Below are 24,138 nucleotides of genomic sequence, written 5' to 3'. Positions count from 1 at the left end.
ACACTTTGACCTGCGCAAGCACATGAATGTATGTGCACACACGTGAACATATGCACACATCACATAAAAATAAAGCACCAATGTACATATATATATAATGTAATTTTTTTTATTTCTTGGTGTCAACTATGATTACACACACACACACACACACACACACACACACACACACACACATACACACACACACCAAGCAAAACAAAAACATTAGGCTCAGCTTCTGGCACACATTTATAACAGTGAATAGGAACCACACATCAGAGTAGACTGATTATTGATTCCTTAATGGATTACTGCTGCACAAATTTACACTCACCAAAAAACCATTAATCTTTAGGTAATAATTATAAACCTATCACAGCACACACAGCATTTTGACTGAATTGAAACTTACTGCTATCTGCCGGGAAATGACCAATTTTCTGTTTCTCTGGTTCCAACCACAATACAGAATGGCAAACAGCTACTTACATCGAATGCTATTATAGGACACGGTTGGTAAGAGCCACAGCACCTATCATCTGTAAATTGCTATTAGAGAGGTGAGCAATCAAGTCCTTGTGGACTTTTTCTGATAATTCATTAGCTATGAAAACTGTAAATAAAATAGGTAGAAGACAGTTATGCTTATTAATTACCAAAGGCCTCTCCTTCCTGGCAGGTTGGGGAGAGAGCGTCACCGGGACACTGATAAGAGTTATGCCTCATATATGGTGTCAAGCCTCTCTCCAGATCTGCACAAGAAGCTTTATAAATAACTCAGATACAAGGGTGGGTCTCTGTTTAAACTCTAAACTATTCTTGCGAAATAGTGCTTTTGTTAAATACCCAGTGGGACACTGTTAGTTAAGACACTACTTTCCAAAAGACAAATCTCATTATGTCAGTTCTACCCAGCCTGCTATAATCACTGGATAACAGTGTGAAAAAGTACTAATAAATTCATGTCTTAATGCTCATATTCTCCAGCTGTGGGGTTTAGATACTACCACCTCCTTCCAGATAGTTAATCACATTCTGAACCCCTTATTTGAGCTATAATGGGCAACAGTCATGTGATGAAAATAGGTCATTATGGTGATATATTGTATACCCTAATAAACTTGCTTGAGGACCAGAGGACAGAGCCAGCCACTAGATTAGACATAGAGGTCAGGCAGTGGTGACACATACTTTTAATCCCAGGAAGTAATATGGCAGGGCAGAGAAAGGTATATAAGGTATGAGGAAACAGGAACTCACTCTGTTTAGGCTGAGGATTTCATAGAGGTAAGAACTAATGGCTGGCTGTTCTGCTTCTCTGACCTTTCAGCTTTCACCCTGATATCTGGCTCTGGGGTGTTTATTAAAAGACCATCTAAGATTCAAACAATAGTTAACTCAACCCAATTACAGTAGTTTAGAATCTTCAGTATACTTGTTTTCACACCCTAATCAAAATTTTGAGTTAGATAACATTCAATTTTCTAAAATACAGAATATTTTTAATAGAATTAATTAACTTAAAAAAAGGTATATTCCCAAACACCCAAGGAACTAAAAAAATGAGATTTGATTTTTTATGAAACATTTACTTTCCTAAGTACGATGAGATCATTAAATTACAATAATAATCAACCATAATAATTAAAATACTATTAAGTATAATACAAGATCAAATAGGAAAGCTAAATAAAGTTACCATCGTAAAATTAACAAAATGGGTTTGTGGAAAGAAAAAAGACAGCTTTGTAAGAGTGAAATTTAGAGGGGGTGAACTTGGCTTCTCATTTGTTTGTTTTTTAACAGATAAGAATATTCAAAATATTACAGCAATCAATTCAGAAAAGAAATATAGTCTCCGGAATATAAATGGTACTTTACACTGAGTAGCTATTGCTTAACTTTCAAACCTTATAAAGCCCATGTAACAAATGTGAAAAATCATATGAAAATGTTTACAGGTTGTAAATAAAAATACCAAATGGCAGTAGAAAATGAGTTAAACTTATGCAAATCACTGCAATTATGTCTTAAAATGTGATAGATAGATATCATTATTATTATTTTTATAACTGAAAGAACTGAGTTTAGAAAATTCAAGGACTTTTCTCAAGTTCATCTAGTCAATGGGTCGAACAGTAACATATCAGCTAATTCTGCGCTGTAACCCCAAAAGTAAAGACTTGAATCCAGTTCTGAACAACCTGAAAGTCAGTCTTTTTTAAAAAAAAATAATTTATTTATTTTTATTTTATGTGCATTGGTGTTTTGTCTGCATGTATGTCTGTGTGAGGGTTCTCTGGAACTGGAGTTACAGGCCATTGTGAGCTGCCATGTGGGTGCTGGGAATTGAACCCAGGTCCTCTGGAAGAGCAGTCAGTGCTCTTAACCGCTGAGTCATCTCTCCAGCCCCTAAAAGTCAGTCTTGACTACTTCCACAAAGCTATAGCATGCAGCTACTTCTATGGGGACATCTACGGTCCATACAAGTGCCCACTCTGTGTCATAAATGAAGCAAATGCACAGATAAATGGGGATGGGAAAGCCCTGTAAAAGCCACAGGACAAGACATTTTATCACTGTGTACTCTCTCTCATGAGATCTTGGTTCTGTATACAGATTTCTACAGTGCAGGCTTTGGAGTGGATACCACGGTATGAAATACCGTGCCTGATTTACAGCGAATTCCTTTGACCAAAGAGTCAAGATAGGAAGCTAACTAATCCATGGGTCCAAGTTTATTGTCCACTGTGTTCCTTACTGTAATGTATTAATGTTACCACAGTGAACAAGATAGGTAATGAATGTTCCTCGAGTATGTGTTGGGAGAAAAGACATACAAACTTGATTATTTCAGACAGTGTTAAGGCAATAAAAGTGGGAACTATTAAAGAATGTCTAGGGAGGGCTTATACAACTACTGGGCTTCTTCAGTCGAGAGGCAACCAAAGAAATGAGTTAAGAAAAGAATATCTTCAAGTAATGTGCAGGAAGAGTGTTGAGAGGGGAATTAATTTGCCAAGTCAAGGAAAACAAATCAGAAAAGAATGAATATAAAGGGGACCTTATGACTTTGAAAACCGATTTTCGTTTATTCTGTTTCAGTGGAAAGTTTTTTTTAGAAAAAAAAAAAAAAAACTTATAGCTGTGGAATTGTAACCTGATTCTGGCTTAGAAAGTCCAGGTCTATGAACTGTCCAGATTATTGTCAATGAAGAAAGGAGAATGAAGTCAGAAGACCAGTCAGAACCCGCCCCAACACTGTAGGCTGAAATGACTGCAGACTGAAGAAACAGGACAAGGCATGGTAGGACCAGCTTCCATTCAGGAGCTATGTGGGGATCACCGGCCAACGAAGGACTGGAAGTTTGTGGCAAGCAATGGTACTAGAGACCATCACATCATCAAATCCATCCGAAGTCTCTATATAGATCATGCGAGAAGAGAATCTGCTGATGGAGACAGACTGACGGCCTGAAGATGACAGTGAGTGGTAGAGTCTCTATTCCACTGACTACAAGACCTCTAGGGGGAATCTAGGCGACTCCCCCATTTCCTTCCCTTAGAGAAGATGACACACCTCACATTTCTACCAAAAGCATCTCGTTACGATGCCAACTTCCTGGATCGCCTCCTCTAACTTCAATAGACAACAATCCAGAAAAATGCAAACACAGTAAAAACAGAAACTCAGAAATCAGTATTCACAGCTAAGCTCTGGGACTCACAGCAAAGAAGTGAACCCACCCCTCTCAAAGCATGAGGACTTTAAAAGAATAAGTGCTTTGCAATAAAATGATAAATACAATTAATAGCATCCCTCTCCAGGGCTGCGACCATTCCGGCACGCGATCCTGAGGACACATTAAAATCTCCAATAGCCGTAAGCTTAACAATGAAAAGAGAACAGGTCGGGCATGCTGAACTATCAGACATTCTTAGGGACCTCCCAGTTGCTTATGTTTGCCCATCTAACTCAATCATTTTTTAAAACGGAATTTGTGGTTGGCCAGTTTCATACAAGTATATATTACATTTTGATTCCTCTCCTCCATACTCTCTTATCTCCTTCCTGCCCTTACCAACACTCACCTCCCATCCAGACCTGCCCCTTTCCCAGGTCCATGATTTTTGGTTTGGTTTTGTGACCAGAGCTTTCTGTGTAAGCATTGACCTGGAAGTGTCCATTGGAGCCTGGTAGGGGTCATCATGGGTCCACCCAATTTTTCAATTGTAATTTAAAACAAACTTTGAAAGCAGATAAAATTATTTTACAGTGACTCAAAGCACTCACAAATTTAAAAAAAAAAGTACAAAAAAAATCAAGCAGAAAATGACACATTTATTAGCTCAAAAGGTTCTTTACAACCATTATCATTAAATTGCTACTACAGATTTACAAACTCCAGCCTGCATCTTCAGTTAGGATTAAGCATGCTGCTTTCCTATGTAATGTTACCAGTTAAATATTAAAGACTTAATTCACAGATCTTTGTGCCAGGCAAATTACGTTTTATGAGCTTGCAAATAGCATACAATTTTGTTGTAACATTTAAGGGAAAAAAAAAAGAAAGAAAGAAAAAAAAGAAAAGATTCAGTGTTAAGATGGCCTGGGGCAGGGAGATGGCTGGGAGGTATGGATGCTTACCACCCAGCCTGAAGACCTGAGCTATTTCTGAGCCCCACATGATGGAGAAAGAAGAAGTAAAACCCATCCGTGAAAGTTGTCCAGTGACTGCGTCATGTGTGCTTGCATGTTAGTGCGCGTGTGCACACACACACACACACACACACACACACACACACACACACTCATAAATACATAAATGTAATGAAAATATGCCCTGTTAAAATACATTTGATAGTCTCTATACGAATGAGCACACTGCCTTATATCTTTCAGCTCTAGGGAATCCTGACAGACTAGATAATGGTTGCTCATCCAACGAAGTGTGTGGGCATTGTTTAGACACATTTAAAGAATATTCCAAGAAAAGATTAAACTGAGGGGGAACCATTCAGGAAAGCCTGTGTCTCCCACTCCAGGTACTATTATAATAATGACATCACGGACAGATGTGATAATTACCACAACTGCCAGAGGAAAATTGACGTCTGGCCTCCCAATCCAGCATAAACAGAACTGTCCAACACTTTGCGTGATCTTTCATTTCTACATTCTGGATAAAAATGGACTCGAAACAATAGTGTTACATGCCTTTTTCATGTATCTACTGAAAGGCCAATTTATGTTGTTAAGAACTTGGATCCGAGAGATTAGAAATACCACTGGAAAGGAGACTACTAACAATGACTTTAGAACTCGAAGCATTTCCATCTTTTAACTCATCCTTCTTCCCCGTAAGTAAAAGAAAACTGTCTGGGAGCAGATTTTTAGCTCTTCTGGTTAGAGTAGCATCTGGCTATCCTCTACCAAACTCCCCTGGAGTCATCTCTCAACACTGGTGATGCTGTCGGGAAGCCACATAAAGCTTTCAGACATCCTGAGCTTCTACGCCAACTGAGTCTTCTGCTCGAATGAGTGTGGAGAAGAGAGGCTGAGCTGGAGATCCCTCGGAGGTGCATTCATTTTAAAACTGGATGACGTGATCTCTTGGTGTCCCCAACAGATAACATCATTGAAATGACCAAAGCAAAGTACCTGATCAGGTGGCATCTAGACTGACTGGGATAGGGGTTTAATTCATTCAGCCAATCCACACAGACTTATTTGCAATGTATTCCAGAGTCCGTCGACAGCTTTCTTAGCAGAGAGACCACTATACATCGGGCACCATATTAACTAGCTGCCATGTAAATGAGGAACTCACATTTTTTAAAAGGTGTCTTGAAATGCACTAGACATTGTAAGAAAAGCTTCCTAACTTTCCTTTATGGACCCCTACAACCAGAAAAGATAAGCATCAGCCTGTCCTCGTTTATCAACCAGTCAAGGAAGACTGGACACTGCACAGGCAGGAACCAGACCCCCAACTCCACAGTCCTACCCTGTCGGCTGCCCTCAAGTTGCACAAATTAGAAGGTCACTTTGCCTGCCCTCAGGCTGTTTCCAGTCCTACAGGACAGAAACACTGCGACACAGTCACCAAGTACAGAGAAACGGGACAGGAGATAAAGAAACTCTTCCCAGCTTTTAGAGAAGTCACGGCTAAAACAAAAGGGTCGGCAATATGGACCCATCATGCATATGTCCAGGTAACTTTGACCAGAGGCCCAAAGGCTAGTTAATGTTGACACATGAAAAAACAACAACAACAACAAAAACCTCTCTTTACATATATTCTGCTGGGAAGTCTTTGGAAAGATATCCCATCTTCTCCCTGATACTTCAGAAGGTAAGAGGAAACGCAGACCCGCCACATGTCTGACACAAAGCTCTGAGCTGAGCAACAGCAAGTCATCGAGGGTAAGAAGACAGGATGGTTAGTATGGAAATCCTCGAAATGTCAGAGTCACACCAGGAGTTCACTCACTGCCACATCCTAGCCTGTCAGCACACAGGGTGACACTAAAGAAGAGAATAAAAGGCAAAGAAAAGTAAGAGACTCTGGACAAGGCTAGGAAGGTCGATAAGTCTGGCAGTGCCGCCCTGTCCCCAAACACAGCTTCTCAGTCACCATCCTTAAAAGAAATGTACTGCTATGCGTAATTACTACTTCAATTATTCCCCACACAAACATCGCAGGTTTGCTTGTGATTTGCTTTAATTAGGTAATTTTGTTTTCATTGCTTCAGTAATTGATTTGAATACAACAGCATTAATAACGGCTTGAGAGCTGGCTACACGTTTAGTTCCCAACTATATCCGTGAGTCTGTTTACCTGGGAACACCCACACAGACGGAAAGCGAAATATCTAGTGAGACATGCAGGCATCTTGTGAAGTTCTCAGATAATGGTTTAGGCTACTTCAAAAACATGATGTTGCCAGGCGGTGGTGGCGCATGCTTTTAATCCCAGCACTCGCACTCGGGAGGCAGAGCAGGCGGATCTCTGTGAGTTCGAGGCCAGCCTGGTCTACAAAGCAAAGTTCCAGGAAAGGTGCAAAGCTACACAGAGAAACCCTGTCTCGGAGAAAAACCAAAAAAAAAAATAAATAAAAAAAAAAAAAAAAAAAAGAAAAGAAAAGAAAAAGAAAAAGAAAAAGAAACACATGATGTTAGTGAAAAGCAGAGACCAAAAGTCCTTTCTTCCATAGGAGACCATTAAATAATACAATAATATAAATTTAACGGAGGTGTGGGGTCCTCCTTCTCTATGACTTGACTCAGCTTTTCTCAACTTACAAATGTTATAAGCCACTAATTAATAACCATCGTTCTCTTTAACTCACCATATGCCAGAAAAGCTACACACATAGTTTCTAATGCTCGTTACCACTATCACCAGGTCATGCCCGCATTTCACAAATCAAGCTGAGATCCCCCAAGATCTGTCCAGATACCCACATTTGGTAAGAATCAAGGGAGGAGAAAGAGGAAAGCACACTCAATTATATCATTTTAAAAATATAATTAATTATTCTTCAGTGACAAATAACAAAGTATATAAGTACCACCCCAAAATTGTAGACTCTTCTGAGATAAACTAAGTCCCGGGCTTAATTTTAGTCTGGACATTATACTTAGGCTGTGAAATCATTTTGCAGAGTGTATCTTAGAAATACAGTAATTACTTCTAATAGTCTTTTTTTGTTTGTTTGTTTTTTTGTTTTTCGAGACAGGGTTTCTCTGCGTAGCTTTGCGGCACCTTTCCTGGAGCTCACTTGGTAGCCCAAGCTGGCCTCGAACTCACAGAGATCCACCTGGCTCTGCCTCCTGAGTGCTAGGACTAAAGATGTGCGCCACCACCGCCCGGCTACTTCTAATAGTCTTTAAAAATTGTTTTCTTAAGCATGTTCAGCACATTCCTTGACTTTTTTGTTTATACTATGTAGCTCTGGCTAGCCTAGAACTCACTTTGTAGACCAGGCTGGCTTCAAACTCACAGAGGCCCAAGTGTCTCTGCCTCCCTAGTGCTGGCATTGAAGCCCTGAACCACCACACCCAGATTGGCCTTATTATTTATGGGTTTCATGAACCTTTTTTTCACAGTAATTTACAAAGTATAATGCACATAAATTTCACCTCGTGTCTCATAAAGTTTTATTGAAGAATTAACACTGGGTTAATTTCAGAAAAAATGTTTCGATGGGTAAAAGCCAACACGGGGATTCTGAACCCTTGGTGGAATGTGAGCTACAGAAAGTCTTGTCACACTGCAGTGAAGGGAAATGGATGCTGAGGTGCAGGACCAATGTCTAAGGCATCCTTGACCATTTGAAAATACACTAGTTAGGTATTTCATATGCAAAGTATTAGTATTAAAGCATTATGAAAAAAAAAGCCAATCAATGTGACCAAGGTGGCCTCTGATCAAAGCACCAGTTCGTTAGATAATCTGCTGTAGGAACTGCTGGCTATGTATGTACACACACACACACACACACACACACACACACACACACACACACACACACACACACACACAGCTTGGGCAGGCTTCCAGCTAGTTATGTAGCAAAGAGAGACCTTGTACTCCTGATCTTTTTTGTTGTTTGTTTGTTTGTTTGTTTGTTTTTGAGACGGAGTTTCTTGTGTAGCCCTCCCTGGCTGTTCTGGAATTAGCTCTGTAGACCAGGCTGTCCTCAAACTCAGAGATCCAGCATCACCACCACCCGGCACTCCCAATTTTGATTCCCCTTCCTGAGTGCTAAGGTTACAGACAGACATGTGCTACACACCCAATTTATGTGCTCCTGGACACAGAACCAGGGCCTTGTGCCAACCGGACAAGCACTCCACCAACGGCTCCATCAGCAACCCCTGCACCCTTAACTTTGACGCTGCTCTTACCAGCCAGTGTCTTTAGGCCAACCATTTAAGATGCTAGCTTTCCCGACCATCCACCCTCCCACTTTCCACATCCAGGTATCTGAAGAAGCCTGTTTCTTCCTACTGAATCCAATGCCTATCCATTCTCCTTCCACAGAATCGCTCTTAGGGCCATACTCCTCACTCAGACAAGAACGTTCCTTAAGTGACTGATAAATTCAGGTTTTCATTTGTTTACATTTTGTGGGGAAAAATGAACGGGAGGAATAGATTCTATTTCGTTTGCCATTTGACTGTCTACTAGCTCTTATTTTACCACTCCAGTGGGATGGGTTTTTCTCTCACTTAGGAATTCGCCATTCTGATCCTTCTTGATCTGTCTTGGATTTTTCTATCATTTCACACCTCTGTTCTTCCCCCACCCCACTCCCCTTTTCCTTTTCAAATGCCTCAACTTATTTCACTGGCCCGACCTCATTAATAGTATACCACAGTCATCTTACTGAAAACAGTTTTTATCTCAACATGTTCACATCAAACATTAGCAATACTTGGTCTGGGGACATGGCTCAGAGGATAGACTGCTTGCTGTGAAGGCATGAGGACCCGAGTTCAGATCCACAGAACTCACTTTTTTAAAAAAAAGCCAGTAGTGGTAGCGTGCACCTGTAACCCTAGCACTGGAGGATGCAGACATGGGCATCTGCCAGTCTAACCAAATGGGTGAGCTCTGGGTTCAGGGAAAGACCTACTCTCAACACCAGATAGTTAGAGAGCAATCGGGGAAAGACAACAATGTTGACCTCTGGCTTCACATGTGCCCCTACACACTACACACACAAAATGAAAAGAGAAAATGAAATGTAAAACCATAAAGCAACACTCAATGGAGTCATAAACTGATGGGTATGCAAAAGAGAATAATAAGGCCATTATAAGAAAGTAAACTTGTTGCCAGGCAGTGGTGGTGCACGCCTGTAATCCCAGCACTCAGGAGGCAGAGGCAGGTGTGATCTCTGTGAGTTCGAGGCTAGCTTATCTACAAAGCAAGTTCCTGGACAGCCAGAGCTGTTACACAGAGAAACCCTGTCTCAAAAAACCAAAAAGAAAGAGAAAGAAAGAGGAAAGGGAAGGGAAGGAGAAGGGAAGGAGGGATAGAAAGAAAGAAAGAAAGAAAGAAAGAGAGAAAGGAAGGAAGGAAGAAAGGAAGGAAGGAAGGAAGGAAGGAAGGAAGGAAGGAAGGAAGGAAGGAAGGAAGGGAGGAAGGAAAAAAGAAAGGAAGAAAGAAAAATGTTTTTTCTATATGAGACAGAACAGAAAATCTCTGTGTAACTTTTAACTCCTTCTAATCATATTTCTTTTCCTGTTATCTGCTACAATTTCTCCCTTGTTTTTGCCAGAAATCATTTTACCATCTTGATGTCCATTATTAAGTGCATAACATCTTAATCTGTGAATGAATATCACCCACATTTAGGAGTACAGCACATTATCTGGAATTTTAACAGCAGTATAGCCATTAAGAATTTACAGACAACTAAAACAGTATTCAATAAGTATGAGGCTTATATTTGCATACAGAAGTGCCTTCGGGTTTCAGCATTTACCCTCCGTAGCACTTGACCATTTTCAGAGGGCGTAATAACACTGCCATTCGAGGCCAAGCTCCTGGGTCACAGCTGCAATCGGCTCTCTCATAGAACAGCTCCACGTTTTATTTCTTTGAAAGATGGCTAACTGAATTAATTTATTTTTTATTTTAATTGCACAAGTAGCAAATGCATTTGTTCTTTATAAGAGTTCCAAAGAATGTAAACCTCTTTACAATTAAAAAAAGGCGAGTCCACACACTTACAAACATAAAAATGCATGAAAGGCATAAAAGGCACAAGGTTTTCTATTCGTTGTGGTTTCATACACCTGTTCACCTATGTGCCTTAAAACATAACTAGCATTATCTTGTACAAAATGGAATGAGATCTGTTATCTAATTCATTAATGGGCTCTCGGATTTCTTGATTAGTACTCCAACTAAAGCCACTCAAATTCATTAAAACATATACAGAATTAGCTTCACTGCAGTAACCTGCATAAAAACAACCTTTTGACTTCCTGTTGCTGAGACACAGAGGGTTATTTTTTAGGTTGTTCTGTTCTCCAGATCCTGAACCTAAATAGTCATTGGGTCATAAACTTGAGACAGGTGACTCGGGTATAGTTCACACTTTGAGTATTTAGATACACAGCAAACACCAGCATTCTTTTCTAGCTCTCAGTCTATATAAGCAAAATCAACTACTGTTTTCAAATACTTTATAAAAGTTTAACATCATAATAGAATTCACTTTATATTTCAAAATGATATATTCATCAGTATTTTTACTCTGTGTAATTTTGAAACAATATCCCAAACGATTAGGTACTGCCTATCTATTATTTAATAGCTACAAATTCTATTAAAAGGCCCACTTTCACCGGGCGGTGGTGGCGCACGCCTTTAATCCCAGCACTCGAACTCGGGAGGCAGAGCCAGACGGATCTCTGTGAGTTCGAGGCCAGCCTGGGCTACAGAGTGAGTTTTAGGAAAGGCAAAGCTACACAGAGAAACCCTGTCTCGAAAAACAAAAACAAACAAAAGGCCCACTTTCCAATCTTTAGATGACAAATAAGTGATCTCGGTAATGCTTTGTACTTGGGATGGTTATTTTGTAATCAGTAATTGAACAAATTCTCAGCCTTATAAGTTACATAAATGCCACTTTTCAAATTAACAGTAATCAATGTATTGAAACTTAAGTGATATCAGACCACCTAAAAGATAAAAATTTTGTCCAAGTTGAAATAAAGATCATTTTATAAGAGAAACCCATTTGTGCATATAAACATAATGCATTAAAATGTATTTAAATAACAAATGTAAAACATGAAACCTTATGAGAATGGGCATAGTAGAAAATGTCTATACAGTATAGTTTTAAAAAAAAAATGGTGCCTTTGCAGAACTCAACTGAAAATTCTCGGCGTTAATTCAACTGAAAGAGAATAATGTAGTACCCCCAGCCCTTCAAAACACTACCAAGCCTTACATTTAGTAAGAAGTAGGCAGAGCTGATACAGTCAGGTGTAAGGAGATCTACAGCTTCAATGATAATAAGAGAGTAATGACAAAAATGTCAAGGGTGTCGACACCATGAATGTTAATTTATTAGAACGTGACTTTTCACTGATTAATTACATGCTCTTCAAAATATCTGCAGTGCACAAGAAAAGTTAATTGAAGCATTTCATCTCGTGCATGCTACTAAAAACAGCTTTAAATAAGTGACAGAGAGCTGCCTTTAAAATTACATATGGAATTCAATCTGTAAACTCTAAATGTTCTGTGGAAAGACTGTACAATAGTACTGAAGATGATGATACCTCACGGAAGCACTTACAGCATCTTTATCTTGAGTCCCGCTGAAAATGATTGTACAAGAAAACTTTCAAGAGAGCTGTAGACTCTAACAGATCATCTTTTGGGGACAGCCTTCGAGATGACAAATATTTTAGAATGAGTTATTATAAAAATAAACACATAGTTAGAAAGACACAGGTAAGTTAGGATTTTAAGTTATTTAACATCTAAGAAATAAGAATTCCAAATTACTTCAACTTGGTCAAAAGCACCTATCTTAAATAGGTATGCAATATGGTATGCTTAATAGTTATTTCATTCAATAAATGTTCTCTGGTCATCTACAGGGCATACCATGTATGGTCTAGGGAGACAGATAAAATGTGACTGTGGTCATCAATGACATCAGGAGAAATATCAGACTTGTTTCTTTACAATCACCACGTGATCCCATGATACAAATAAATGCTTTAAAAATATTCTGTCATTTATACTCAATACTTACAATATCTTTTATAATGGCTAACATCAAGTATTATAATTATGAGAGAGAATCTCATTTGCAATGGTCAGACTATGTCACTGGTTCCAGGGAATCAATACTTTTGGTTTTGTTCTTTCAATCTTGAGCTCACTGGAGGCGACTTTTCCAAGTGTCAGAGCTCTTTCTCATCTTCACCTAAAGCAGCAGTAAGCCTCTTAAACTGCTGACCACATTCACCTGTCAATGCTTCCGTGAATCCAAGTTGAAATTTACGACGATGGGAGTTGAGGAAGCCTTTACAGGCAAGGTAAGATTGCCTTTATGGGGTTAAGTTTTAAAATCAACACTTAACAAATTTAAGGCAGATATAAATCACATTAAAGAAAATGAATAGATCCCAGGCCAGCAAGTATTGCTTATAACTTGATTACATGTGTTAATGTAGGGAATAGATAGAATTTGGCTGTGTTAGCTGAGGATGATAGGAGAAGACGACAAGGAGGAGGAGGAGGAAGAAATTGTTGTTGTTGCTGCTGCTGCTGTTATTTGGGGGCTTTTCACTGAAACCAGAGCTGGGCACCCTAAATCCACTACCATTTAAAGGAGAAGAAATCATATGGAAGAGCTTCACCTCGCAGGGGCAGCAGCGCTCTCTCTATGGTGGGGCTGAATACACTGGGCCATTAAGTACTTGAATCTGTAACTCTCTCCCAATGGCCTTCACCCCTCACCCATGTAGGTCAGTTCACAAGAGAGAAATTATCTGATCAAGCCAAGGGGAGTGCAGGCCCTATGTTATGGAATGAAATAGCAATTCACTGAAGCCCTTAGAGATGCCCTCTTCAAAACTCCTCATCGTTTTCCATTCCTTAATATCAGCTATGTTATCACATAAAGCAAGTGTGCAATAAATGTTTGCTAGACCAATGAAATACCCATTTTACAGAGTTCTGAATTCCTTACATAAAGGAAGTCTCAGGTGTGCCAGTTATTAACATTCATATAGACTATGGCATCTTAGTAAATTACAATTTTAAAATCAAATTATCTAATACATATTTTTAAATAAGAATGTTAATTAAGGTATTAGCAGTAGCACATTATTCCCTAGGTAATATTATACATATATTTTTTTTAAAAAACAATACATATGGTATCTACATATTTATCTCAAAGTTCTGAAAAAGAATCTGGATTAGAATGCTAAAATTCCTTGACTATGCAGAAAAAAGTGAGTGGCACTCAGCTAATAATTAGTCATATTATAAGTTACCTATTTATTAAGAAAGATACAGGTTACTGAATAAAGGCAATTCGTTAGAATATAAACATTTGGATTTATGGCACATATTTGGCTTAGAGCTTTAAAATATAATTTATAATACTAAATACACCACAAAATTTTTAAAGAAAAGGGCTCAGATATTTTATTTAAAAGCCAGTGAGTCAATCCCATCAGTTAACTTCTGAAAATAGAATAATAAAAAAGATTCTGTTAAGCAAAGGGTTTACAAAATCACGTGCTGGTCCAATTTAACAGAGAATTTTTACTCAATGGGATAATTGAGGGAGTAAGGCCACTGATCAAAATTTTAACAATTACTGATGAATGAATTTTTAAGAAACACCAGTGTTAAAATAATACAGCAGCAAAACAGTGAAATGAAAAGGCATAATTGCCACTGATGAAGACTTCATACTTCAACCTAGCCTGTCCCCCTGCTAACTGCTATCACCTCCCAAATTCAATCTAGGGAAGTTTTTTCCCAATAACTTAGCTCTACTAAGTAGTCCCTGTCTTTGCCGACATACAGGACGCACCCCAGTCTACCCAAGAACTTAAGGATCATGCTCAACTTCCCATCTCCTAAACGCTACTGTCAAAGTCTTGCCCACTTTAAAATGCGACCCACATCCTTCTCTGCCTCTTCAACTCATGACCACCAGCTCTCATGGCTTGTCACTTAATCATTACAGCAGCCCGATAGAGATGCCCCGACTGGCTATCCACAGCCTGTGCCTCCGACCCCCATGTTACAGCCACTAAAACCCACGTCAATCAAAAACACTGAAGCCACCTGCTTTGTTAGCACCCTGGACTCCACTAAAAGTTAAAGCCAGATGTCCTGTCATACAAGATATCCCAGTGTCCTACCTTGATTACCTCTCCAGAGCCATCTCTTGACTTCAAATTCCTACAGGCCAACTTTACACTCCAGAAATACCAACTTGCTCATTTCTCATTCCCAGAATGCTATATGTTATTTCTCACCCCTCGCAGGGAGTAACCATTTAATGAAAGTCTTTCACTTCTTCCTCAAGTCCTTTATACTTACTACATGTCAGCTAAAACAGCTTCTCTCTAAAAAATTCCCTCTTAAATCGTATGACTTCTCACCTATAATCAAGACTCATCTTACTACAAGATGATACTGAGTATAAGTTGTTGTCTGTCTCCTGCAGGAGAAAAACAGTATACCTCTCTATTCACCTCACCTTATAGAAAACAACAGGCAAACATGTATTAATTTAGTCTACTAGAATAATAAAGCAAAATGTCAACCGTCTAAGACTAATAATCATATTTTTAATTGACTTCAAACAATTAAACTATCACACCAAAAATGTATAAAGTAGATGATAAAGTGATTATGAGATAAGAATTTATGGCACTTTGGGACACAGAGATGGCTCAGTGGTTAGGAACACATACTGCTTTAGCAGAAAATCTGAAATTGGTTCCCAGAACCCATTACCACCTGTAATTCCACTCCTGGGAACCTGACACTCTCTTCTGTACTCCGCAGGCACCTGAACGCGGGCACGATTATCCCCATATAGACATATTCATAACTGAAAATAAAATAAATTTTGATAGAAGAATTTATCGTACTGAATGCAGAAGCATTCGATGAGACTAAGGCTTAGATGGGGACTCCAGGAAAGCACTGATGATTAACATGGATAGAAGACTCCATTAGGATTTTCTGTTTGCTGTCTTTTTTTTCCCTCTTCTTCTTTTTTGGTTTTTCGAGACAGGGTTTCTCTGTGTAGCTTTGCACCTTTCCTGGAACTCACTCTGTAGACCAGACTAGCCTCAAACGCACAAAGATGCACTTGCCTCTGCCTCCCAAGTGCTGGGATTAAAGGCGTGCGCCACCGCCGCCCGACTCCTGTTTGCTGTCTTGATGACTGGTTTCTCTGGAGCACAATGATAAACAAAGACCTCTACATATACCAAAATGAAAAACCTTTACTTATGAACACTGAAACCACTAAACGAAAAATCCAATACATAGGCCAACTCGACTACTTTCTAGCCAAACACTTTATAGATGCACCAAGTGATGGATAATTTTCTTCCATTTTTATACTAAATCATCAGAAATGCTGCCTCTGTTCCGTGGCCCCATGCAGTAAACAGCCAGAGCAAAAGGCCCAGATTTCAAACAGATCTGGATCTGAAGACAATCCCTTTTCCTTGTGAGTCATTTGTACATAAAAAAATAAATAAATAGCTTGACTATCCTGAGCAACAATCTCAGTGACCCTTCATCAGATCCAACCATGTGTTGGGAGTTGTGCTGAGCAGTTTTCATATATTACCTCATTGAAATATCAAAACAGCAAAGTAGGGTAGGTTTTAGTTACCCCCAAATTCCAGGTGAGAAATTGGAGCTCAGAGAGGTGATGTGAAATGCCGTACTTCGCATTCAAGTTAGGGGAAGTTAGTAGGTTATTAGGAAAGCAAGCATTCTAGCATAAATCAGTGAACGCTCACACACCAGAAATTCTTTCCCCTCCTCAGAGAGTTAGTGTGAAGACCAAGGAGAGAATATGGAAAGCATTTCTCACATCATCAGAGCACCTGGTGTACCCACAATAACATGTACAAGTCTACCTCCACCCAATCCAGCAGTGATAAGGATTGTAAGGAGAAAGAAATTCATAAATACTCCTAAGTATCCTTTATCAGTTTCAAAGGAGAGATATTCTGAGTCTCTATTCACAAAGGGGAAATACTATCAACCCAATGCACATATACATATATAAAATATGAAAAAGTAAAAAAAAAAAAAGCAATGTATTTTGCTTCATTTTTTGGATGGGGATACTTATCTTCCATAATATCACATGATCAAAATACATCAATATTCAAAATATATCAGTTTATCAAAAGGGAAGAGAAGCATTGGTTCCTGGTGTCTTCCTGCATGATGGCTTATAGGAAGATTCCCGGTGAACTTATCAATCATGTTACCTTTAAAAAGAGAAAAAAGTCCTTCAAGGAGGACAGACAGAGTTCAACAGATACATAACCTTTCTACAGAAAGCTGCCTTGTTTTCCCAAGCAAGACCTTGATTCTCATCTCTAAGCAGCCTTCAAAAAGAAAGATAGAATGAAAGAGAGTAGCCAGGCTGGAATGAGGTGTAGAGGAAGGACCACAATGGTTTTGCTGTTAATTACCTGCAAGCATATGCTAACACTTGTTTCCTTTTTAACTTTTTTTTCCCTTTCTTTCTCCTTTTGATACAGTCGTGACACTCATCTCTGATAGCTGTCAAGACATTATATCGGAGCTCTTTGTTGTTGATTTAAATTTTCTAGCAAATGAGAACTAAATGTCAATATATACACCTGCACACACACACACACACACACACACACACACACGCGCGCACGCACACGCGCACGCACACACGCGCACACACACACACAACTTCACTGCTATGAGTCCAAACAGCTAGGCTTTACATCCAGCTCAGCTGGTGTTACATTAGGGTGTGACCTATGGAAATGCACCCAAGGGTGACTGCCAAACTAAGCTGTAGAAGGCAACTCAGTGCCAGGGAATCCCATAATAAGCTATATTACACAAATCACATTGGAGGGCAGCTTGACAAGAATATTGACACCTCTCCATCTTCATACCAATATTCCTCTCCTTCTAAAATGCTTGGGTTTTTTGTTGTTGTTGTTGTTTTTTGGGGGTCACTAAAACATGGGTCAACATTGGACACAGCAGACACCATCACAGGCTGACACGGCAGAGACAAGAGTTAGCTAACCAACCCTCAACATAATACCCCCCGCTCTGAGAATTTCGTCTTCCTTCAGTGGCTCGAGAGGTCAACTGGTTTCTTCCAGCCTCAATTTTCACATGTGAGAAATAGAACTCGGAATACACGTCTGCCTCACTGTGTTCTAAAAACGGAAACTAGCTATGAAAAGAAGGAATGTAAAGCGCTATGAAAAGAATAAACTAGATTCCCTGACCTGATTATTGGTGAGAGCCCTGTAAAACGAGAATTACTACTTCTTCCGATTCCATACATGCCACCTGGTCATCAAGCCGATCAACAGTAGTGACTGCATGGCTGAGCTTCAAAGTAATAGAAACAAAGTTTAAGCCACACTGTATTTCCATACTCTTTAAGGTATGACCTGCTCCGAAAATGCATTTATTGGCCTAAAAGTAGATGTAAGGGAAAAAATATGAATTTTGAACCTTCAAAATTGCTCAAAGACTAATGAGATGGTTCAGGGGGCAAAAAAAAAAGCTTGCTGCCAAGGCTGGTGGCCTGAGATCAATAGCCATGATCCACACAATGGAAGGGAAGAATTGACTCCAACCCACTCTCCCGTGCCCTTGCAATGCACGCCATGGCATGAGCACATACATACACATAAATTAATTAGTAACTCTATTTTTTAATGAAATGTTAAAAACAGACAGCCGTAAGTATAGAATAGTTTGAAAATGATACTCTGGCAAGGATACAAGAATTAGGAGCAAGCTAACCCAGAAACAAACTGAGTCACAAGGTAAGTTTCATCTCACGGGCCAAAACACAGTACAGATTATTTTTATATCATTCTGTCTGAGTTGTCTCTTTCAGATTCTTAGCTTCCAGATTCTGTTTCTAAAGTCACTTAACACTGTGTATTTCCAGTAGCCGTCAAGGCACGTACTGTCATCCTTGACACGGAAGATTGTCAGCAAACTCAACATGGGCACTAATGATCTCAGGCAACAATGTCCACACTCCTATCAAAGAGATCTTTATTCTAGAAGAAGAAGTCTATCGTGTTCCTCGAAAAATCACTCTAAAACACAGGAAGGGATCGTTATAAGACGTCTGGATCACCAATATCTGTTACTTCCTTGGAGGTTATCTTATTCGTGATTTTAAAGCCCCAAACTGTCAGGCATTATAACGTTTTTTCCTTCTCTCCCAAGTCGTCCCTGCTCTAATCGTCAAATAACGATGGCTGCTGTCACTGTTTTTATGCCATAGCTGACACCCGGTGTACAGATGCCCTTCATCTTAGAACAGTCACTGAGGCCACTAAACTGATGATCGGTATCTTACTTATAATGATACTGACCCCTTTCCTGCAGGCAGAGTAAATGGGCTATCATACCTCACTGGTGCTACGGGGCAGGATGCTAGTTTATGAAAGATCATGGATTGGTTTGGGTTTTTTTTCTTCTTCTTCTTCTTCTTTATGCTACTTAAATAGAATCCTCTCCCCTAGTTACATATACAATCCCTCGTTCCCACTTACTAGACACCACCTTATCCTATCAGAAAAGTTTGCACACTGACTTCTAGTTTTAATACTCCCAGTCCAAACTTTGGAAGCCACGTTTGGAAGAAGTGGACTTGGACGAAATATATTTGAAGATATCTTTTAATGCGGAGAACACGTTATTTTCATTTATCAAAGTCAATGGCGTGTGTAAACAGAGAAAGAAATGAGTGATCTCACATAGGAGTGAATTTTCAGGCCCCACATACAAAATTTATTCCAAGTTACGAACATCCCAGGGACCGATTCTAGGTGTCTGTTCTAATTAACAGACAAGAGTCTTTCTCCAACTCTGTTTGCTTTGGCAGTCTACAATGCTGATATTCTCCTGGATCTCACAGAGAGGAAAAATGGGTATCTTCTCTATCTAACACCTAAGTGGGTAACCTAGATACTGTAAATAGAGGCTACATAAAGGATGCAACAGACCGCTCTGAAGTGAGAGCCAAAATATTTAACCAGCAACTCTAAAAACACGGAGAGCTTAGCCAAAGACTGTATTAACATGGAATTGCCACAGGCTAATACATTTTTTTTTTTTTAAACCCACAAAATTACCAAACTGACATTTACTGTTGCTGGGTGAGAAAAGCCCAAAGTGTGGGGGGGAAATGCAATTCTTATTTGTCCAAATTAATCATTTTCTTACTTTGCAATGTTTATTTTTTAAAAAGAAGGAAAATGCCTTTTTGAATGAAGCAGTCAGAAAAGCAGACCACGAAGGGTCAACTAAGCAAATACTTTCTTGCTAATTTTCTGGTGGTAACTAGGATGACAGGTTAGTCTGATCAACAGTTACTCCCTATTTTACATACTCAATGTTTTTAACAATAGCTAAAGATCAACTAGAATACAATAGAAACTCCTTGTAAATCTAACTTAACCTACCAGAGATTTTTATGAAAAAGTGGTTTCTAACAAATAAAAACATATTCTACCAAAGTACTACTAACATTAAATATTAAAGTGCAAGATCTCTATACACTGTTACAGTAATATAACTTTTCTCAAATCAATAAGCATAAAAAAGTGCTACAATATCCATCAAAAGAGAAGTAACAATATAATTCAGCGTGAATCACTCAACAACATCATTACTTTTTCCTTTCTACATCATAGAGGGATTTCAAAGCCCACCTCAAGAATGAAATTTTTTGAATAAGTTTTCCTCATTCATAAAAGAAAGAAAACTTTTAAATGAAATAAAGTCAAAGAGTTTAATGACCATTTCAAGTCAGTAGCCAAAATCATTTGAAGGTAATGAAGTGAAAAATGTATTTAAGGGTAATTGATAAACCTTTGCTTAGAATTCAGAGGTCTTCACTAATTATAAAGTTTATAGCTTTCAAGTAACTTAAGTCAGCATAGAAGAAAGAACGAGAAAGGAGAACTTCAGATAACCAGAATTGACTTAATATTCTTATAATTAACTAGGTTATTCAGTTATTAAATCTCCAAAGAGGAAAAGATAGTCTCCTTCACATATCGCCCAAGCAGAAAAGTTGTAAATCAAACTAAACTTAATATAAGCCATGCCCTTTCTACTTAAGACCATAACATATACCCCAAAGTGCAAAGGAAACATCCCAAGTTGTTCTGAGTAGGAGGCGTAGACCATTTGCACTTAATTAACTAATCTGATAAGACATTTTCATTAAGAGACCAACTACAATCTTAACAAATAAAAGCATCAGACACTCACAGCAGGCCAATTACCTTTTTGATACCCTCAACAATGTATATTACATTCCATATCAGAAACACCAGAAGAGCCAAAACTGCCATGCCTGCAAGCCCAAAACATGCTTCCAAATAGTCTTACTTCTTGTCTGGACAATCTAAAACAAACTGCTTTCGCCTTTGTTAAAGAAATGGATGTGAATGAGTGCCACAAACTGTCAATGACATCTCACTTCTAACCCTTTTACACTGCCTCCTCTGTTTTGAAAAAGCAAACAATACTTCAATCCTACCACTGATGTTTTAGCTTCATACCAAGGCAACAAAATTTCTGCTTTTTTTTTTTTTTTAAATAACTACGAAGAAGGCTTTGGAAACGACACTCTTCTACGATGTTTTATCAAGCAACAACAAATCTAGGTGTGAACCTTCAAGTCGAAACAATAGTCAGCAAATCCTAACATTTCTTACCTGGCACAGGTAAGCACCAGCTCGCAAACGCCACCTTGGGATAGTTCAGACTAGTAAGTAGGCTCATGGTTTATGAACGGAAATAAATCTGGGTTGCTCTTCCCTCAGCAAAAGCTACAGCAGTCGCTACACCACAGAGTGAGCAGACCCCACAGACCTGACAAGTTCAAATCTCTCTCATTTGAGAATTTAAAAAAAAAAAAAAAAAAAACATAAAATGAAGACTTACTGCTTGTCATGTGACTCGGGGAGGCGTGCTGTCCATTGGGTGTGCTTGAGGTGAGGTCAATGGCCATATTGGCGTGCTCCCCTTCGGGTGAAAGCTCATTGTCACCTGCTTTTAAAAAATAAAATCTTTTGGTTTCTGTTCTTTGTCATAGAACATCTAATTACCCGGACTGCCTCATATTCAAAGGGCATGCAGAACTGAATGCTTAAGAAACATGCTTTTCTTTTAGGAGAAACTATAAAGAAATAAAACACATAGTAAATGAATGAAATGAGAAAAAAACTAGCCCATAATAAAAAAAAAATGAACAAACTTTATTATCATAAAACACTCTTACGGGTCAATGGGAATAGGAAGCATTTGAGATCCAAAATAGTTCTAGTGAAAACAGTACATTTTTTTTTTAATGATCTAATTTAATTCTTCAATATAGAGTACTTAAAGTGAACATTTCCTAAAATGTTAGCTGGATGGCTCAAACAGAGCTTGCTTAAAAAAAAAAAAAAAAAGCAAAAACAAAAATGAACTTAAGAAGCTAATTCTTTCATACTATGAGTCTGGAAAATTAGGTCACCTAGCAGTTAAATCTTTAGTAGACACCACACTAGAAGATATATCTGTGACCGGATGTATTCTAAATTCAAACTAAGTGGGGAAAACAATCAACTAGAAAACTCAAGATCTGTAAGCTACAATTACTAAATAATGCCCTTTATCAAATGAGTATGTTTCTATGTCCTCCTTCTTATATTTTGCTTCTATTAATCCTTCCTCATGTTCATTAAAAGGTAAAATGGTGACTGGCAAATAAAACCAGGAAACTCGTCCTAAAAACTCAAGGCTCAGGAATTCACATGCAGGTACCTGCGAAGCTAACTTGATTCCCCTCCCCTCCCCCCGAAAATGAATGGGAATGAGTACTCACATGTTAAGTAGCCATCAATAGTCTCTGTTTCCATAGTCAAAGTGAAGTGCTGTAAAACAAAAGATTACCACCTTAACCCAAGGATGCCTCTAGGTAGGTATCTGCCAGGAAATTCTTAACTTATTGGAAGCCCCAAGCAGCTAGTCCATGTTGCTCCTGCAACCTGTGCCCAAGAAACATGCTACAGTGTACTGTGTGTGCTCATTTGCCAGTCACTGAACTCTCTGCAAATGATCTGATCCCTGCTGGAGATAGGATAGGGAAGATAAGTGTGTGCTGTGAGATGACTGTAGCAAGCAAAGAAGGACGCTCTTACTCAAAAGTCACCTGTTTTATCAGAAAAAAAATAAAAGAAAAAGAAAAAGAGAAGAAAATGCAGAGGGGGTATACCTCGAATTTGCCAACTTTAACTGCCATCTAAGCATTTGACCATTGGCTACTTCCCACAATCACACTATCGTTTGAGGACTTCCCTAGTATACAGACAGCTCTATTCACAATTGTTGCGAGTTGGTTCATCATGTTCTAATAGGGAGGGGAGAGCAAACAAACATAAGAAAACAAAACAAAACAACAATACTGAGTGCTAGACTGCATCTTGAAGACTTTTGCAGGAGTTTGGCCAACTCTCCGGCTTGTATTGACATTTTAGCCTACCCCAAATTCTGTGTAAGCACCTGTTCAACGTACCCTTAATTTCCTGCCAGACTATGGCTGGAGACAAATGCCAAGCCTACTTAAGACATTCGGATTTCCAACATTTCAGAAACTTTCTGCCTGTGCACGAGGGGATCATTTTCGACCCAAGTACGAGGGAATGGTTTTCATGCACCAATAACACAAAACAGAACTTAATCCCCAGAAACAAAAGTAAACAGCAAGGGACGACACCCCCTAGCTTTGATTCCATAATGAAAAGATCGATAATCTAACTGTATTCTTTTGAGGGGAAAAGTTAAAGAATTGACAAGAGCTGAAAAGAATTTTTTTTTTTTTTTACTTATTTTTTTTCCCTTTGGCCCTGGTCCTTTTTGCCTTTAGTTTCAAAACTCTCACAGCAGCAGCAGCTAAATTATTCACAATGAGCCATTTCTGTATTGATCGCCAAGTATATTTAGCCCTGGCTCCTGGAATTTCTCCATTACTTACTGGAAAACAGGCAGCTTCACTTCTTGTCTCCAAAACCACTTCCCTTCTCCCCCCCACCCCACTTCACCACCAGCCTCCCTCCCCCCCACCCCCCAAAAAACTTTTCTTTCTTTCTTTATGGAATAATCAGATCAAATTCTCACCTCAGTAACTACATAGCAGTTAAATCCCGACCTGCTCTACTCTTATCAAATTCTTTCAATTATGATTACATAAGGCTTTAAAGAAAGGGATCCGTAAAGTTTAAAAGGGGAGCAGTTTCTACGGAGATCTTACAGATGAGTCTATCTCTTTAAAAATGTACACATTTAACACCCATACTGAAAAGAAGCG

At 38.9% G+C, this 24,138-nt stretch overlaps 1 protein-coding gene across 17 annotated transcripts in view; it reads right to left on the bottom strand.

Annotated features, from left to right (window-relative positions):
• Ikzf2 (IKAROS family zinc finger 2) overlaps positions 1-24,138 on the bottom strand; it is a 158,663-nt gene that overhangs the window by 132,791 nt on the left and 1,734 nt on the right. For 8 of the 17 annotated variants that reach the window (XM_042260178.2, XM_076550183.1, XM_042260179.2 and 5 more), the window contains 2 exons: positions 22,657-22,705; positions 21,732-21,839 (listed from right to left, as the gene is read on the bottom strand). In XM_042260178.2, coding sequence (XP_042116112.1) covers positions 21,732-21,839; positions 22,657-22,705 — 157 coding nt within the window. Of the gene's footprint in view, positions 1-21,502; positions 21,706-21,731; positions 21,840-22,656; positions 22,706-23,046; positions 23,823-24,138 lie in introns of those variants that run through there. The other 9 variants (XM_076550186.1, XM_042260180.2, XM_076550189.1 and 6 more) reach the window with 4 other exon arrangements.

This window comes from Peromyscus maniculatus, chromosome 13 (genome assembly GCF_049852395.1).
Source record: "Peromyscus maniculatus bairdii isolate BWxNUB_F1_BW_parent chromosome 13, HU_Pman_BW_mat_3.1, whole genome shotgun sequence".
In the NCBI taxonomy this organism is placed as follows: Eukaryota; Metazoa; Chordata; class Mammalia; order Rodentia; family Cricetidae; genus Peromyscus; species Peromyscus maniculatus.
This window is presented reverse-complemented; position numbering and strand designations above follow the sequence as displayed.